This window comes from Melospiza melodia, chromosome 13 (assembly GCF_035770615.1).
Source record: "Melospiza melodia melodia isolate bMelMel2 chromosome 13, bMelMel2.pri, whole genome shotgun sequence".
Taxonomy (NCBI): Eukaryota; Metazoa; Chordata; class Aves; order Passeriformes; family Passerellidae; genus Melospiza; species Melospiza melodia.
This window is the reverse complement of record NC_086206.1, coordinates 14,004,789-14,023,905: the sequence shown is the minus strand read 5'-3', so window position 1 is coordinate 14,023,905 and position 19,117 is coordinate 14,004,789. Positions and strand designations below refer to the sequence as shown.

At 44.1% G+C, this 19,117-nt stretch overlaps 1 protein-coding gene across 1 annotated transcript in view; it reads right to left on the bottom strand.

Moving 5' to 3' along the window:
- Positions 1-9,011: 9,011 nt before the first annotated feature.
- Positions 9,012-19,117, bottom strand: part of SMPD3 (sphingomyelin phosphodiesterase 3) — a 104,422-nt gene continuing 94,316 nt past the window's right edge. Inside the window, exons 7-8 of the mRNA XM_063167815.1 lie at positions 14,374-14,536; positions 9,012-13,561 (exon numbers count right to left, since the gene is read on the bottom strand). Of these exons, the coding sequence (XP_063023885.1) occupies positions 13,460-13,561; positions 14,374-14,536 (265 nt within the window). The 3' untranslated portion in view covers positions 9,012-13,459. The remainder of the gene's footprint in view (positions 13,562-14,373; positions 14,537-19,117) is intronic.

Below are 19,117 nucleotides of genomic sequence, written 5' to 3'. Positions count from 1 at the left end.
AACTTCCCAGTTTTGGCTTTACTGCAGAAGTAACTGTTCTGTGGTTCTGAATTGCAGTGAGATTTTACTAAGGTGTGGTGGTTACCACAGCACAGCTCCACGAGAGGGTGCTGAGAACCCACTTCTGAATTTCTAGCACATTATAAATCAGGAAAATGCAGAGGCTTGCAATGCAGCTGTCTGATGCAAATCACACTTGTGTTATGAGATACACTGTACATACATGCATGGAAGTGGAAAACCAGTGCAAAAAGTGGTAACTGCTTGTAAATCTAACCCAGACCTGCACCTACTGTTAAAGCAGGCAGGCAACAAACTCTTACGCTGACTGCAGGGTGAATAGTGCTCCTTGGACAGTGAGGTTGTCATGGCCCTAATGAAGGACAAGTCTTGCATTTTAAAAGGTGTTTTCTAAACCATGGCAGGTGCAATATTTGCTCCTTTATTTGCAGAACTGTTACCTTTTGTGTGAAAGCTGGGCACTTCAAGGACTGAGATCCTGGAGCTTGCTTTTCTCTTTCATTAGTCCCTTTGAAACTGCTCTGTGTGGGCTTCCTGCATTTAACAAGATAGAGGATGCAGTTCAGGACTAATTCATTTAGTCACTCATCTTTTGTATTCTATTTGTAGTTACAGCTGGTTGTTAGGGGGGGAAGAGACTATTAGAGCTTCCTAGAGTTGGATTTTTCCAGTGATGATTGTGAGCTGAATACAACGGGTTCTTGTGTTGTCATTCTACCTTATTGACTCTGATGGCATTGCAAAATGTTAATTTGGCTTGGTACTTAATCATTTTGATACTTCACATTTCTAAGCATTTAATGCAGATTAGTGATTAAGATGCTTCTCAGAGAGGTATGTGTTGTCATCTCTATTTTTTGAATGAGAAAAAAACCAAGTGTGGTTTGTGTGGGTGTGTGAGTGTTTCATCTGCCCCAGGCTCACTATAAGATTAGAGCCTCAGAGCTAAAAATGACTTGCTCAAGGCCATGCAGAATAGACTAATCCCCTGACTCCCTAGCTCTGCTTTAATAATTTGTTTTCTTAGCACAGTGTGATTTCAGATGCAGCCTTATGAGGTTTGACCGAGATGCAGCAGATAAAGACTCAGAGACAGTAAATCCTTGGATAGCTCAGTAATTAAAGCCACCTGGGTTTTAATGCACAAGTAAAATATATTTATATTATATAGAAGTTACATATTTTATATATATATATATATATATATATATATATATATATATATATATATATATATATATATGTATATTTACAAAGCTACAGAGCATTGGTTTTGCTTTCAAAAGCTGTCATGAAGATGACCCACTTTTTCTTCCCCCCAGCAGGATTCTGTCTGGGATCTGAGAGCCCTGAAGATGCCTCTTTTGTGGACAAGGGCACTAATGAATGAATGAATGAATGAGAGCTGATGATCCTCCTGTGTGCCAGGGGAAGGCTCTGCAGCTGCAGGTCTGGCTGCTCTTCACAGAGGTGTGGGCACAGTCCCAGGGTGTCCTGGCCTTAAGTTACACAAGATTGGCTGTGTACCCTCTGGTTCTTCCTCAGGGTTTTGCTGAAGTGCAGCTGCATGACGAGCTGCAGCAGCCCCTTTGCTGTGGATGTGCCTCCCACTACTGTCTTTTTCCATTTCCTCTGCTCCCTCTTGCCTTGCACAGCACTCCCTTGGGGAAGTGATGTGCTTTGGGAGCAGGAGTGGGTGCTGCAGGTTGCTGAGTGTGCTGCTGCTTCTGCAGGGTGGTGGATCCTGCTGGATCTGTGCTCACTTAAGGTGCCTTCTGGCTTCTTGTCAGGGTATCTAAGAAACCAATTACTCACACTCCTGACAATCAGCAAATAAATCAAGCTGTGGAGATGAATGAGGTAGGAGGGAGAGACAAGCAGCCTTCAGTGCAGCACTCCAAATGCCCTGTCCCTGCTGCTGGGTGTTTCTAGGAATGCTGGAGGGACTGTACATGTCCTGCATGTCTCATCTCGTGCCTGCCTGACACAGTCACTTGTGCCCAGGGGCTGCTGACAGAGGCTGAGGCTCCCTCACAGGGGTGGAGAGGCTGGGAGTGCATCCAAACTGGGAATGAAGTGGCTGCTCTGCAGGAGTGGCACCCGGGGGACACTGGGCCAGGGATGTCCCCAAGCTGCCATTGTGCCCCTTCCTGCTGGGCCCCTGAGGGGCTGAGCTGCAGGAAGGGATGGACACACTCTCCTTACCCCTCCCTGTGCATCCCAGTGCCCCGGGCTGTGTCCTGCCCAAAATAAGATGTGTCAGCTCCTGCTGCCAGCCCACAGGGACAGAGCAGCTGGCCAGGAGGTTTGCTGTGTTCTGTGAGCAGCTGTGGGACTTGAGAAACCAAAGTTAATGTGTTGAGTTTGTGTCTGTGTGACTGCCAGCCTGAGGGAACCAAGAACACACAGGGGTAATGAACTGGGGTGAAGAGAATATTCAGACCATATAATTTTGCTGGCTGTTCTGCCATGTGTGTGTCCTGGCATGCTGGGACAGGGTACTGAGGGCCAAGGCAGTGCCTTTAATATTGGCTGTTCAGGTTCCTGCTGTTTTAAATCAGCTCTGATGTTTGTGTCTCTGACCTCCTGAGTTGATGCTGTTTAAGGGTTTTCCATAGTGCTTCTCATTGCTTGGTTCTATTGAGTAGCAATCATCTTTGGACTCCAGCTCAAGTAGTTTCATTCTGTCAGTGGAGTTGAGGTGATGGGCCCTTAAGTGACCCTGTTGGCATTGCTTCTTCTGGAGCCTTGGCCTTGCTTGAAATCAGTGCCCACCTCCCTTCCTGCAGCTCCTGTGTCCCTGTTGGCCAGGCTGGTCCTGAGAGCAGAGCAGAGCTCAGAGGCCAATGGAGAACATGACAGGAACTCTCCCAGGATGAGGGACTTGAACCTCTCTTGAGCAAAAGCTCTTTCTGCCTAGAAGTACATTTCATCCAAAGTTTATACTTCTGGAAATGATGGAGAAACTCAAAGTTTTATCTGAATGCCCTGAGGAGGCCTTAGCTGTGGGAAGGTGTGATACAGCAGTTCTCTCATGTGTCACTGGATGCACTGAGTGGCCAGGACTGCATGCCACAGGTGGGAGGGTTTGGGTTAATACCTGATGGCCCTGTGCTGAAAACTCTGCTGCTATATTGCATTATCATGGCTTAGTATGTGTTTCTGTTTTGTATGAAACTCTTAGGGAAGCTGCATGTCTTCTCCTTCATGCATCAAATAAATTTCTTTATAGATTTCAGAGGCTTAGATTCCTGCCTTGCCATGGCTCTTCATTTTTTGCTAATACTGACTGGTGCTCAACAAAAACTAGCAGTTCCATCTGTGTTGCACAGCAGAATAAATTAACTATGAAGTCAACTTCTGTGTTAAATGTTAGGTTTTTATCTTTTCTTGCATTATCTTGACACATACCCTGCAATACACATGAAAATAAGTCTTCAAAAATGGAAGAAGGAAGACAAATATCTAGGATGAGCTATGTCTTCATATTTCAATACAAAACAGTCTTCATGTCTGTTGTAGCAGGGTGCTCTGCTCCACAGGTTTAATGGGTCTGTGCTGTCCAAACATTTAATTTTTGTGTTTTCTTTTGTGCTTGTCACAGACACGAGGCACTTCAAGGCCAGTCTCATCCCTGTGCGGTGCTGCCAGGCTGAGGGGTTGTTTCATGCTCACAGCTGACATGAATGTAGCAGCAGGGCAGAGGCATAAGCAGCATTTCCTTCCCAAGAGGGGCACCAGCACCTCAGACCACCTGAGCAGGTTGGTGCCCAGGCTGGGCTCCTGGTGCCCCACTGTGGGTGTGCTCATGCACAGACATGGCTGGCAGTGCGTTCCTTGTTCCAGAGTGGCAGTGGGAGGTTTTGGTGAGGATGTGCTGTTCCCCTTTCAGGTGCTGTTTATCCCACTCTCTTGGAGGGCACCCTCGGTGGCAGATGTGTCCCCATTTAGATTGGTGCCATTTCTGTTGTGTCCCTGTGCCAGCCAGGCAGGCCCTGAATGAATACTGGGATTTTCTCACAGGAGATCATCTGTTCAGATTGATGCAGTGCCTTACATCCAGTGCCAGCTTCCTGCTGCTTTCTTGGATGCTGCTGCCCATATCCTTTTGCTTGCAGGGAGAATATTCCACTTGTGTCCCTGCCTCTGGCTGGGAATGAGATACACTGCTCCATTGTTTACCTCCCTAGAAGCTGAGAGCTGTGGCTCTCTTTATGAGACAGTCTGTATTTGCATTCCCTGGGTTGGCTGGGCAACAGCTAATCAAATAATTACATTTAAAATAAGATTTAACAAAAAAAAAAAGGCATGCCTAAAAATAAAGGCAAGGTGTAGTCATGCTTGTCACCAGCAGAACTAGTCAGCAGTGTGTGTTCTGGGGAATGTTTCCTGAGCAATTAAGGGCCATTTAATCTTCCTTAATGTACTTAATCTTTCTTAATGTACTTAACTTTATTTGTTGCATTTTAAAAATATTTTTAGATGTTCTCCTATCCTTGCAGTATGTCTGCAGATCCAGTATGACCTCCCATTCCTTCTCCTTCCATTCCTTCTGTCCCCTTTGCTTTCAGCCTTCTCACACAGAGCCTTGACAGGCACCTATTCATACTTCAAGAGTTTCTGCTTGTAAGCTCCAGTTCTGTCCACGTTTAAAACATGAGTAAAAATAGCACTGTTGAGGTTTTTTAAATAATAAACTGACAGTCTCAAACAGATAATTTTGCTTCCCTTATAAATAAGCATAACCCAGAAGCAGAAGAAATTCTGTATTTTCCCCCTGTCCTCAAACCAAAGCCAGGACTGAGTGGGGCCTTTGGGTTGTTCTGTATCATCCTTTCCTGCAGCTTGGCTCAAGCACAGACTCTCTGTAAATATACATTCAGCTCTGTTTTAAAAGCATTGGGGTTTCAGAGAGGAATTTTTTTTTTGTTTATTTTGCATTCCATTGTGGTCATTTGGAAGCTAGTTTTGAACTTTCCTGGTCTTGTGGTGAGAAACTTTCTAATTGTCAGCCCAGGCATCCAGGCCTGGACAAGGACCTGTTATACTGGGTGTGGAGCCACTGCCCAGCCCTTGACCAGACCCTGTGTTTCTTTCTGCCAGTGTATAATAAATGCTGCATTTACAGCTTCTAATTTGCTCTGGCTGTGGAACAGAGCTGCAGCATGGTGAGGTTTCTGCAGTGAGGTGAGAGGACACCCAAGGTCAGCTGTGGGCAAAAGGATCTCACCAGGTAAGCACTGTGGGTTCAAAAGTGGCACAGAGTTTCAGGAACACTTGTAATGAAGAGGCTGCAGCATGAAGACCTTCTTATGTGCTTATTGTGGACACGAGACAAGTTTGGTTAAAAGTCTGAGTTTGCTGTGGCTATAAAAAACTTCGTTGGCAAATGTGGAGGAGAGGAATTAAATGTAACCAAGGAAAAACAGAAAATAGAGTTTTAAATACCTGTGTCATAACACTCTGATTTTGGGGCTGAGATAATGGACCAGGTTGCATGCTGAGAATTAGTTTGTCTTGTGTGATACACCTTTCATTAGCAATATATTTAGCATAGTGCTTAGCAACATGCTAGGCCCAGGATTTTTGTTTGGTTGGTGTCCTGCAGACCTTGCAGCTGCCTTTTGTTCCTTGATACCCTGATGTCCTTACTAAGCAATATAAAACATTCTGTGTTGGCTTTGCTGGAGCTGGTGGAATTGTGGCAATTGACCTCAGAAGTGATTTAAATATAAAGATCCAGCTGGATTTTGCTGGGTATTCAAAACTATGGATTGGCATTTAGAAGGTATTTAAGAGCCTGTTACAAAGAAGGTAACAATTATACCTAGGTGGCTCTGAAAAGGTAGTGAGGGCATTACCCAAAGTGTAGCAGGGCTGGGTGTTCAAACTCAGAATCCTCTGCTCAGTTAGGAGTTCACAAACCTCTTTAATGAGAAGAAAGATTCCTAATTACTTTTGATGTGGAAAGATGTCATCTTCCCCTCATCATGCTCATCTCTTTCTGTTCACTGTGGTGGGATCAGATACACTGGGGAATTTCAGGTTCTGAACTCCCACATCACATTACCAAGGTGTTCAGAGGCTTCTGAGCAGACACTGCACCATGTGATGCTGTGGCAGCACTGGAAAATCCTTCAGTTGTTTGAATCCACAGAATCCCAGAAATGGAATTTGGTTGGAATGTGAGAGACCATTAAGTTCCAGCCCCTCTGTCATGGGCAGGCTGTCATTCCCTGGATCAGGATGCTCAGGGTCTCATCCAACATAGCCTGGAACACTTCCAGGGATGGGACATCCCTGAATCCAAAATCTTAAAATTGCAGTGGTATTGTTGTGGAATGAAGCAGTTCCTAGCACAGCTGCATCCTGAGCTCTGTGTGAATCTCCCTGCTCAGCATCTGTGGGTCCCAGGTCACATCTGTGGGTCTGTCCCCCCTGTCCTGCAGCCCCTGTGGTCTGCAGGCAGCTCTGGCTCCCTGGGCTGACACTGCAGTGTCTTGGCCACCCTCCTCTGTTTGGTCTCACTGAGGCAGAAGGATTTATCAGTTGGTAGCTGATAGAGTTCAATGTGTGTGTCTGGGAGGCAAATTCCATTTCAGCTGGGTGGGGAGCAGTCAGGGACATCAATATTCTGTGTCCTAATGGCAGCCCTGTGTTCAGGATCACACTGAGGTCCCTGTTGAGCTCTGCACACTGACACATCTTATTGCTGGGATTTGGAAGGCTGAAATCATTTGCAAATAGGAATGGGACTTCTAAGGCTTTTGGTTGCTTTGGACAGAAACTGCTGTGGCTTGAGGAGCTTCAGCAGAGCCTGGCACAAGCCCTGGTGATCAGCTGTAGTGTAACAGTGAAAGCTGTATGGAGCTCTAGGCTTTTGTTGCAGTGTTTACAGAGGATATTCTGACACACCTGCCTACCAAATACAGGGCACTTGAAGCACTTTGAAGTTATTCTGCTTGGTTTGGCTTCAGAGACATCAAAGGTTTACTTACAAAAGGGGAAAAGAGGGTTTGGCAGTGGTGGGCATTCTGTGGGTTGATGAGATGCTCCTGTGGGAGCAGCAGAAGGTGAAGCATCAGCTTACAGACACTTCCAGAAGGGCAGAGCAAGCAGGTGCTGTTTTCTAGGAATTCCATTTGCAGACAGGGGAGCCAGCTGAAAACTGCTGTGTTAATAGGAGCATGTGGAAAATGCCCCTTTATTTTGTGGTTATATTCAATTATCTCATCCTTTAAAGCCCACAGGAAAGCTGTAGCATTTTTCTGCTATAGTTAAAGTCCTTTTCTGATCAATTGTCTATTCAGATGTGATTCTTGGTACCACAGGGGAGGTACCAGTGGCTGAGCACAACTTCAGGAACTCATGTGATCTGCAATAGTATGAAATGTGTATCAGACTCAGGAAGGAGTTTTGAGGGTGTTTGGGAAGAAGGAATTTGCATCCTGAGTTCAATGTAGATGGAGATTCCATCCTTTTGTGTAACTATGCTCAGAAATTTTTTTTCCTCCCCCCATTTTCTTCTAATCTTTCCTCCAATTAGTGCATATTTCTTCCTGTCCACATTTAATGGTTGTAAGAAGCAGTGGTTAAATCTACCATTGTGTAAAATATGAGAACTGTTGTTCTCCTGCCAGTCTTCCTAGCAGGCCCACACACTGATTTCACAAGGGGCTTCTGGAGGCTTCCCTGAATGTCAGGGAAAGTCTGGAAGAAAATGGACATACAGGTTCAGGAGTGGTAGATGGGAAATCTGGAATAATCTTCTGAAAGGTCACGAAAATGTAGATGAGCCTCTTCAATTTGCTGCAGCAAGGAGAATTGCTACACCAAAGTATTAAATAGTCAAAGAAAAGGGTGACAAGAACGATGATTTTACCAGCATCCTGAGCAGGAATTTCAGTGGGATAGGGAGGTTTGTGTTTCAATAATTGTGCTTGGCCAAGAGAGTCTGTAAAATAGCCAAGGGGGCAGATGGCAATGCTGTTCCAGTGCTGACCCACAGGCAGCTGTTCATCACTGCAGCTCCTGGCACAGGCAGCAGGAAGGAGCTGCAGTTTTCTGTACTTGTTCTTGTAACTGTCTGCAATATGCAAATATCCAAGAAATTACTGTGCTTTTAACTTGCAGTTCCTTAGCACTTCATAGAAGGGAACCCACTCATGAGCTGCTCACATAATAACCAACTGCAGCAATGGGAAAATAGGTCAGGCATTGCAAGAGAGGCAGTCTAGGAATCTACCACTGGAAAATCAAGTCTGTCAAAGTACAATGCAGTGGTAGCATCAGAATGCAGACAAAAATCACCTTGCAGCAATGGAGAAAGCTGCAGAAAACCATCTCCAATGTCCTGTCTGGCAGGATGGGGTGGTGCCTTCCTGAGGCAATGACAAGAGACTTGTGCACTGTCCTTTTTCTTACTCATTTGCATGAAATCCACTGATTTCATCCTTTTTGCCTGTGGAAAAAATAAATTCTTCAATGAGGGCCTCCCTACTGGCTTTTATGGGACCGTTTGGGAAGACTAAACCAGTTTAGTCTGGATTCTTTTCTCTTGACATTGTTCTGTTAAATCAGCAGTAGTACAGGGGGTGTGATGTGTGGTTTTTCTCTTCTGGAGATGAAAAGCTGCTCTCCCTGAGCTCAGGGGCCTGTTATGGTGCCCAGCTGTGCTCCTGCCCCCTGCATGGTCTGCCAGGCTCCAGGGCAGGGCTTGTCCCTAGAGCAGGGACATGGTGTGAGATGCACAGGGAATGCTCTGCAGGAAGGCTGCACCCCTGCAAAACTGCTCAGGGGCTCTTGGGGCAGTGGGGGGAGTTAAAAGGACTCATTTTTTCACCCTGTGTTTTCTGCAAGTTCACCTCCAACAGGTGTGGCACAGTGAGCTGCACTTGACCCACCCACCAGACTGTGATCTGGAGTCAGATCTGTGTTGGTGACATCAGACTCCACATCACAAAACCAGAGAAAGTGACAGCACAGAATCATTTGAGCCTTGAAATTTTATTATCTTGTTTGCATCAACCAGTTTTTCCTTTCAGCACCAATAAAAGACAAAAACCCCTCCATATTGTTTAAAATACCTTGTTTTTATCAGGTCTGTGATTGTGGTTTTCTTGCAGGTAAAGAAACCAATGAAAATATTTAAATTTTTCCTTTTTTTTTAAATACATTTATAACAAAATGTCAGAAGGTGTGTGCTTACCATATAAAAACATTAGGTTCCAGAAGGATACAATACCGAAAAATCATTGAAATAAAAAAAGGTTATTCTTATTACAGGACTTCTAAACCTCAGCAATAATACAAGTCTTTAAAAGCATCAAGATTATATTAAAAAAAAAAATGCCATGGAAAAGTGAGACCTTCAGTAACAATTTGACCCTCATAATGGATAAAATTGGGAGGTTTTCAAAGTGCTTGAATTGTATTTCTGTCCTCATCCTGTAGTGCCAGGAGGAGGCAAAACTGTTTCATTTCTGAGCTGATGATATGTGGTGACACTGCTGTGCTGCCGTGTGAGCCAGGGTAGCTCACACACCAAACTGGGGACAGTCACAATGGCTTCACCTGACCACCAAACAAAGGCCATTAAAAAAAAAATCCTCATTGGAATTGTATGTTCCTTAAATCTTACTGTCTCACCCAACAAGTAGGCCTGAGGGTCTGGCCAGACTAATTGAGGGTGTTTTTGGGATAAAACTGTCATGATACTGGCACAAGGCAGGTGAGCTCCCTCTGCAGCCAGCAGGACACACCTTTGGGGCTCAGGCTTCTCCTGGAGCCAGGCTCTGGTGGTTTCTGTTTGGGGGCTCTAGGCAGCTTCTCCAAGTGTCCATGGGATGGAGTAAAACTGGGCCCGACTGGGATGAGTCAAATGCCTTTCCCCAGCATGAGGCTGGGGGTGCCTCCCTGGGCTCAGTGCCTCCATCTCTAGGGTGCATTTTTGAAGTGATCTGAAGTTGCCAACTTTGTCAGGACCTGACACCTTCAAAACTCCTGGAAATGCTTGGTTTTCTACTGTCCTCCTTGGGCCTTTTGTTCACTTGTTCTAGAAGTGCTGTTGTAAAATGCAAACTGAACATGAGAAACAAAAAATGTTATCTATCTTTTATAAAAAGATTTCATCTGCAGTATCCCTGGTGAGGGGCAGGTATTAACCAAGCATAGTCTTATCAGTCACTTCTTGAAGATGCCTGAAATCCCAGTACAAAGTGGGATAACCACAGTAGAGTAAGCTTAACTTGATTTCTTATAATAGTCTACTTATAAATTGGATCATGCTACCCATAAGCAAAGTAGGATTGACATCTGAAAAAGCTTTCCAGGGTTTGTTCTCCTGGGTGTGGTCTTTTTACCCCCAGCCCTGTCCCCAAAAAATTTTTTAAAATGCAAATATTTTATTCTATAGTGTCTGCCTAAGGCCTGTGATGGTTGCTATTGTGCCAGTACAGGCATTGTCTGGGTGGATTCTCTGTGGGCTGTTGGATGGAGCTGTGGTGGCTGGAGTGGTGTAGGCAAAACTCATTTTTCTCCTGGAGGTCACTGTCGTGGAAGGGGAAGCCTGCTCATTCCAGCTCACTGCTACAGACACTCTCTGACCCCTGCAAGCACTGCCAAGGCAGCAGAAGGCACAGGATCCATGCAAAAACCAAGGAGCATCTGCACAGTGGTGCCACAATGCTGGACCCCCCAGCATCCCTCCCTTGCAAAGCCACATCCCCAAGACAGCAAATCAGAGCTACTCACACTGGTTAAATGTGTGTGTATTGTGTAAGAGAGCATCTTACCAACTAGCCAGTTCTTAAGCACTGAGGAACTAGGAACATCAAAATCTAAAACAGTTTGCTTCAAATTTGAAAAAAACCCCATTTCTCAGCATGTCTCAAAAAGTTGATGAAAGTGGCTGATTTTTAGTCAGCACAAAGCCACAGAACACATTTTAAAGTAATTTAGACCATGATAGTTTTACTGTAAATAATGTAACATTGTTTGGCAGTAGTTTTATGTTTGTATCCCACACAGTGTCAAATTCAGCTCCTGCAACTGATACTTGGTGAAATTGATATCAAATTTTAATTTACATTGTTAGGAAAACTATTAAAAACACTGTACCTTGTAGTTAGTCTTACTACTGAGAAATATCTGCTGGACAGCACACAAATTGCTACTGGTACTGTTTGGGTTTTTTAAAAAAGATTAATAAAATACAAGCAAGGTAGAAAACAGGATTAAAAAGCATTGGTTTGGGTACAAGTTTTTCTGAATTGGCTGGAGCAATAAGAAACCCGAAAAACACATTGCACATATGTGCACCCTCTGTATAAAGACAGACATACAAAGTGGGAAACTGGTGGTGCACTGGGGTAGTACACTAAAGTCTCTGATTCTGTAAACTTGAATTCCTAATTTTATAAAAAGGGGAGCTGAGTCTGGTTCCATTTTTGGGTCCCCATGGGTTACACTTCAGACTACCCCATGGTTTGGCACAGTACACTTTTAAGAGGCAGTCTCTGCTGAAGGAACCCCAGGACTGGAAAACGAGGCATAAAATGAGTCAAGACCGGGTGCAGAGGGAGAGTGTGAGCAGTGGCCTTGCTGCCTCCTTGGAATGAGCCAATACTCTTAGTCCTGTACTCTCACGACTACTACGAGTTTCTCTATTTGCAAAATCAGATCTAAGTACGAGTTCTGTTGGTTACTGTAGCTAACTAAGCAAGTACCAGAAGCTGTGCAGACTGAGATTTCTAATTTAGATCTATTCTGATTTAGCTCAAGCTGATTCACAGCAAGTGTAAACTAAACCAAAACAAGAGCGTCCTCAGGAGTTTGTGGGCAGCATAACTAAAACAGGTTACTTAATGGAGTACATCTAATATCGGGTTAACTCTTCTTAACACAGGGGATTTGTAATGCAAGAGGAAATAAAACTAAACTAGAACAGGAAATAGGCAGAACAAACTAAGTGAGGGTTAAAAGAGAAGGGGTTTCATTGTTCTCCCAACAACACAAACCCTCTGAAATTAAATCCCTAAAAAATGCCAAGTCTCATTATGGACCTGATTCTCAGGTTTTCATTATTTTTAAGGTTGCAGAGGCTGGGTGGTCAGGTCATGGGGACAAGATGGCAGAGGGGAGCCCCACATTTAAAGAGCTTTAATGGAAAGAACTATGATTCAGGTGGCAAGACCCCCATTTAAGTCTGTGGGTACCTAACAAATGGAGAATCGTGTCTCACAGACATCAAAACAGCCTCTGTTCCTGGGAAGCAGTTACCTAAGGCCAAGAGTCACAGTTCTATTCTCTACTCTCCTTCTGGCCACGTTCCACTTCCCCTTTAAGTGTACTGATTCCTTTAGAAAATGGTCAGGTTATTCTGCCTTAACAATCATACACTGTTCTACACCTTTTCTCTCCCCAAATGTCACTTATGTTTATTTTTACTCTATATCTAGCATGCATTTTACAATTCATTTCCCACTTACCCTTTCTAGCTAAGGCAGAATGTTGGCTCTGGTGTTACCAATGGTACTACAGGAATCTATTCACTCTACTGTAACATACATATCCCATACCATAATTCAGAACTGTCCCACACATGGGAAAGAAAGACATTACAGGGAAACTATTTCTTCTTAAGGGAATAGGTTGCATTTAGAAAGCTGAAGGCCTGATTCTGGAGTCATTATTCAGACAAAAGAGTTCATAATTTCAGTGGGAACACAGCTGGAATAAGGGTGGGACTGTGTTCTTGAAGTCTCGATTCCAAATCTTTTAATTATCCTTCAATCAGACAGGGAGACACCGGTCTGCAAATTGAAGAGAGTTGTTTGGTTTAAGGTCTACCTGTACTGACAGAAGGGTTTCCAGTCCCAGGAGGCTCTGGCTGGGCCTGCTTTGTGCCCTCCCTTGCCTGCTGCCAGGTTCCTCTGCCCGGTTCCTCCCGTGCATGCAGTGCGGGCGCATGCGGCTGCTGCGAGCACGAACTACGACTGTCACAGGCTAAAGAAAGAGAAAAAGCTGCAGCTTCGTAGTTAGACAAAGAAATGATGCAAAAAACCATTGAGCAGCACTAACTCACAGACTAAGTACAAACTAAATTGTGCTATATATTAGTATAAAAACATGTTTTAGTAAGAATGGCACTGGTTCAGAAGGAATTAGGACTTCCATCTCGGTTCCGTTCGGTCCACAGTGAAAGCTTTGTAGTACAGGCCTGCCCTGTTGCCTGAGCCACCTGTGACAGTGGCTTTTGGCCACAGCCCCTTCCATTTCTTCCCTTTTTAGATCCACATTGTTGGTACTTTCTGGGAGTTGCCCAGGTCAGGTCTGGTCATCTTTCCTAACGTGGCACCAGAATAGTTCATTCTTATCCTCTGATATTTTTGAAATATCATTCATATTTCCCTCTTTAATCTCTCTGAGCTGGTTGGTTTTAGGGGTCATCCTCTCCTGTAGACACCATGAGACGCATTGCTACTGGAAGGTGGTCAGTCAGGCCTGCCAGCTGGGTGATAAAGCTGAACTCTTCCACTTCCTGCAGAAGGAGAACAAAAGATTAGGAGCTGAAAAATCAGTCTGTCATTCCACACATCAGAGCTCAGCCTCTTTGAACTACCTTGGTGTATTATAGAGGTGTGGGAGCAGCCTGGTTTGGCTGGGTTTGTGGGGAGCTGCCTCTCAGGGCACGGCAGTGCTGCAGAGGGTGAGGGAACCGCTCATGCAGCTGAGCTGCTCTGGATGAAATCTGCTGGGCCTTTTCTTTCCATTTACAGTAACATCTCTGTTGTTCCAGACTTCTCTGCAGTGCTGCCGTAGGATATCCATGTACAGGGTATGGTAAATATAGATGTGCATGAGCCCCTTGTTTTCATCATGGAACTCTGTACAAGGCAAGGCCCCACACTAGGAAGCAGACTGCATCCTGCAAGTTCTCCCTCTGGGTACTCCCTCATGTTAGCTTCTCCCTACATACTGCAGAGTTGTAACTTAGGCAGGTTTACATAGGCATAAAAGAACATCCAAACACTTGAAAACATTAAAAAATGTTCAGATTGCAGGCACAGGAAAAGCATCAGGCATTAGGCAAAAGCTTAAAAGGAGTGGAAATCAAGGTTGGTTGGCTGTTTTAGAAGAGCAGTACATCTACCAGTGCTGCTGCTGGAATCCTCAAACTCAACTTTGTTATAGTAGCTTTACAAAAACGGTACCTACATGCAGAAGTGGAAAATAGCAAAGCAGCAGGTCCTCCCAGGAGTATGGGTGTTAATCCAAGCAGAACAGGCTGCAGTGCCATTCAGAGAAGTGTCTTGTGCAAGTTACAGCCTTTTTGGCAACTCTGAAACTCACCACTTTCCACTCCAGGTAGAGACCTTCCTCTGTGTAGAGCATATAGTCAATCCTCCTCCCATTCCCCTTCAGTGATGCCTTCCTCCCCTTCTGACTGGAACCATGGTTCTTGCTGGTGGGATAGACTAAGTATCCTTTCCTTCCTTCTTCACTTTCCAGCACCCTGTTTCATTAAGAAAACAAACAAAGCAAGTTTTAATGTTTAAATGTTTGCTCATCCTGGCCATTACGCCTTACCCAGGGCTCTCTCCAAATCCCTGGTAAGGATAATCCGAGTCCCAAAGGACTGTTAAAGCTGTAAAGCACATCTTTTTCCAAATATGATTTCCAGTGTGAGGCTGCTCTAACTGCTGACAGTGCTCATGGCAGGCTTGGTATCACTGGTGCTGCCCTAGAGCTCCCTTGAAGCCAGGAGAGCAAACACTGGGAGAGGAGCCTGCTATCAGTGCTATAAAGCTGCTCAGAGCCCCTCTGTTGATTTCCAGTGTTGCTGACACTGCCAGAGGAGGAAGTTGTTTCCTGGATTGTTTTAGTACAAACCTGAGCACTTTGATACGAACCTCTCCATTCTGATCAGACCAACTCCTGAAATTACAGCATCCAGCCTTACAGACAGGGGATGGGTGAGGACTGGTTTGCAGGAACCCCCATCAGGGCACATGGTGGGTGATTTTGAGCAGGTTTCAGCATCAGATTGCAGTGTCTGGAACCCCAAGCCCTTCCTTCACTAGAAATAACAGCCTAATTTGCTTGATTCCTGTCTGTGACACTGCAGACTCCTCCCCATGGAGGAGTTACTCAGCAGGTGTGCTAGCACTGCCCTCCCACCTTGCAAGGAGATTTCCCAGCCCAAGGCCACATACAGAAGCACTCAAAACTGAGAATTGGTTTTCGAGGTACGAGTCTTGTGTTCCAGGAAATAAGATGCTGCTGTCCCATTAAAATACTTATTTTGGGTGTTTAAACATTACCTGTAGGCTTTAAACAGAAGACTATCAAGGCCCTGAGCAACTCAATCTAACTTTGAACTGAGCCCAGCTTCCAACATGACCTTGGACCACGTACCCCAGAAAGGTTCCTGGCACTCTGTTCTTACAGTAATCCTGTGCTGTTCTGGGCTGTTTTGCTGTTGTGTTGGACTTTGAGGGAAACTTGTTTCACCCTCCTGTGTTCTATTTCAGAGCTCTGCCAAAGGAGCACTGAGAGGAACAGCCCCAGCCATGTGAGCCAAGCTGGAATGAGACCCACCAATGCTGGGGATTGTGCCCAGGTGACATCAAGTGTGACATCAAGTCCAGCACAGGTGAGTGCACAGCCCACACAGACAGGGCTGCTCTGGTTTTGCTGTATCTGCCTTAAAACATAAACTTTCAAAAGCACCTCCTCAAAAATCTCCTTCTTTACTCACCTGCCCAGACCTGAGCTCAGAGCTCTGTGCTTTCCCTTGCAAGGGTTGATTTGGCCATTAAACAGCATCATCACCTGCTGCAGGAGAAACACTGAGCCATGAGCTTGGCTCCTTGCAGGCACAAAGCCTCTAATTTCACCTTGGAGAAAAATAAGATCTTTTTGATCACCCAGTTCTTAAGACTTGATTTGGATGTGTTCTGTGGGGCTGCGTTCAGGAATTTTTCTAATGCAGACACATGGGAGTACAGAATGGAGGAAAAACAAGGGACAAGCACTTGTGGTATGTTTTAATGTGTGAGATTCAGATGGTTGGTTTGTCAGATTTTGGGATATTGGAAGGACCTGAATGGCGGCAGAGGGGACCCAGCACTGGCTACAGCTGATCAGGTCTCAGTAGTGTTATAATCTCTAAGTCTGGGTGAATTGGTACATTTAAAGGTGCATTTTTTTGTGCTGCAGCAGATAACAATGACAAAACTGATCATATAGTAATCTGCTCAGAACTTTTCTTAACTCCTCTTTGGACTTAGGGAGGCATTGAAGGTTCTTAGAGCCTACTGTAATCAGTTTATGAAAGTAAACTTTCTTTTGTGTGTTGCTTTGTTTTAATAATAACTCACATTAAATTAGCTTATTGTCTGCACCCCATTTTGATTCTCCAAAGAGCTCTTGCAAATGATTCACTTCCTTAGATTGTTTTTCTAGGTTCAAGGAAGCAAGTTCTTTGATGGTACTGACCTGTTTCAAAAATTGTATTTATATTTGGCAAAGCTAATTAAGTAACAAACTAGAAGAAACTGCTGATTAGCTCTGCAGCACTACTGCAAAAAAAATCTTATTTGCATTAGTTTAAGACATGAATTTGAAAAGTCTCTGAGTGCTGGGTATTCACTTAACTGCACATGTGCTGGTTGAAGGGAAATATTAATTTCAAATACACGAGGGAGGCAAATTGTGACTGTGCATGCATGTGCTGCTGCTGAGAACTTGCTCCTCTCTGTGCACAGGGGTTTGCTGTTTGTCTCTCTAGGACAGCTGGCTCAGCCATGCTGGCACTTAAACCCTGACAATCTGAGGGAACATTTCTAATCATGACTGAGCACACCTAAACCTCAATTTTACCAGAATAACTGTCTTGATTCATAGGATACAAAGCAAGGCAGAATGAAATAATTGTAACTTTGTTTTCCCCTGGCAGGGTTTCAGTCCCAGGTACCCCAGAGCTGGAGAGAGAAAGCCCCATCCCTCTGTTGGTTCCTTGTGTGGTGCTGGTCCAGCTGCAGCCAAGGAGCACCAGGAGCAGCGACTGCAAGGGAGCCACAAAGCAAAACTCCCCATCCCAGACCTCGAGGGACCAGCTCCCATTCTGGCCAGAGGCACCCGAGCTAAGGAAGAATTTTCTCACTGGTATTGAAGCCTTTAGCCCAGAACTGGGAGCCCCTGACCAGCAGAGGAGACTGGGAAAAATTGCATTTAAATTTTTCCTCAGCTGTGCTGGAGTGTGTTCTCTTAGATCTGCCTCTGGTCAGGATTCAGAGATAAAACTGGCTTTATTCCAGGACTTAAAGATGACAATCATCTCTGTGAGATGGGATTATTTGTGTGCATTTCTTGAAGCCTTTCTGAGAAGAAGCTTGTGTGGCATCCAGGACTGTGGCAGGGCCCCGTTATTATTATATCTAACTAATTAATAGTTTGATAATTATAAATTACTTGCTTATTACTTGTACCAAGTCTTTTGTTCTAGTTTGATGTTTTACATACACTGTGCTTAACTCAAAAGACATAGTTAAGAATGAGTTCTGCTGCTTTTATGGCCTATTTATTTTAGTAATGTGAAATAGCTAATTTTATTTATAAACCAGAGAAGAGTGCTGATGAAGAAATAATTCTCTGGGTAGCTGACATTGCCAATTTAAATGTCTGTAAAGCTTTATCAAGGTTTATTAAGGAAAAATTTGAGAATGGATCAATTCTAGGCAGTACCCTGCTTTGCTGTGTATATGAACAATATTTGTTAGCTAGATAGTGCCCCCCAGCCACTGTGCTATTTAACATTTAAATGTCTTTAAAGCCCAGATTCCATTAATTGCTTTACATTTCCTGGAATTTCCTTGCAAATTCCCTGCTTGCCAATCCATTGCAGAGGCAGCAGGACAGGCTCCCTCAGCCTCTCATGGAAACCATGGCTCTGCAGTAGATGAACCCTCCACAGAATGCACCCATGCAGAGCCCTGTGTCCCTGCAGAGCTGCAGAAAGAGCCAGGGGGATTTACAGTCTCACAGAGGTTATTCCATCAGTGCAAGAGAACCATAACACATTGCAGGAAATTGAAAGCCAACTTAGCAGGCAGGAAGCCTTATGTGTATTCTGCTCCCAGCACTCAAGGCTATTTTTCAGTTGTCACAGCCAGAGGTGCTGTGCATGCCCAGAGGCAGCAGAAGTAATATTCTTAATTTGTTATTGGTTATTTGATGGCTCCCTGTTTAATCAGTCATGTATTTGTCAGTGGAACAGAACTGCTGAACACCAGAACTCTTCAGGGAATAAAACATAATAACCCAAAAGGAGTTTTGTGACACATTGTCTGAAAAGGCCACTTTGAAACCCAGGGTTTTTTTGGGCTTTGGTTTGGTTTGGTTTTCTTAGGAGATGAAGTGGGTTAGGTTTTGTTTTGGTGTTTTGGTGTTTTTAAATGCTCCAAACCTGCTCTTGGAGGCATAAGATATAATATTATATCCATATATATTTACATTAGCAAACTTGATTGTAGAGCCAAATTACCTTATTTTTGCTTTCCAGAAATCTCTTTCACATGTACTAAAGTTATGTTTTTAATGTGTGAATAGAAATTTCTGGAAAATTTGTAATGTCTCAAATGTGCAAAGCAGGATTCACTGTACAAAAAATTTATTTTGGATGTAAACTAAAGCCAAACTTGATGCCTAGAATTCAATTTCTTTGTTCAAAACTGAAAGAAAACTTCAGGGTGTGGCCTCACTTAATGCATGCAATGAAGTGTCCATCTATGCCCTGAAGTGTACTGTGCTTGGTGAGTAATTACATCAACCTCCTATAATCTATCTTTTCCATTATATGTGTCAACAGAAACATCTGGACTGACTTATTAATTTAAATAACTTTACCTCTGTAGCATATTTTGGTAATGCATAGTTAGAACATCTTTTATAGTTAGTCGTGATGCTGAGGTATTTATTTAGCACAGTAAATTTGCCTTCATGGTAGAGGTGACAAAAGGATTGCCACATTAATTAAGTGCTGCTCTAAAATGTACAAAGCTTATTAATTTCTCTCCACTGGCATATTATTTAA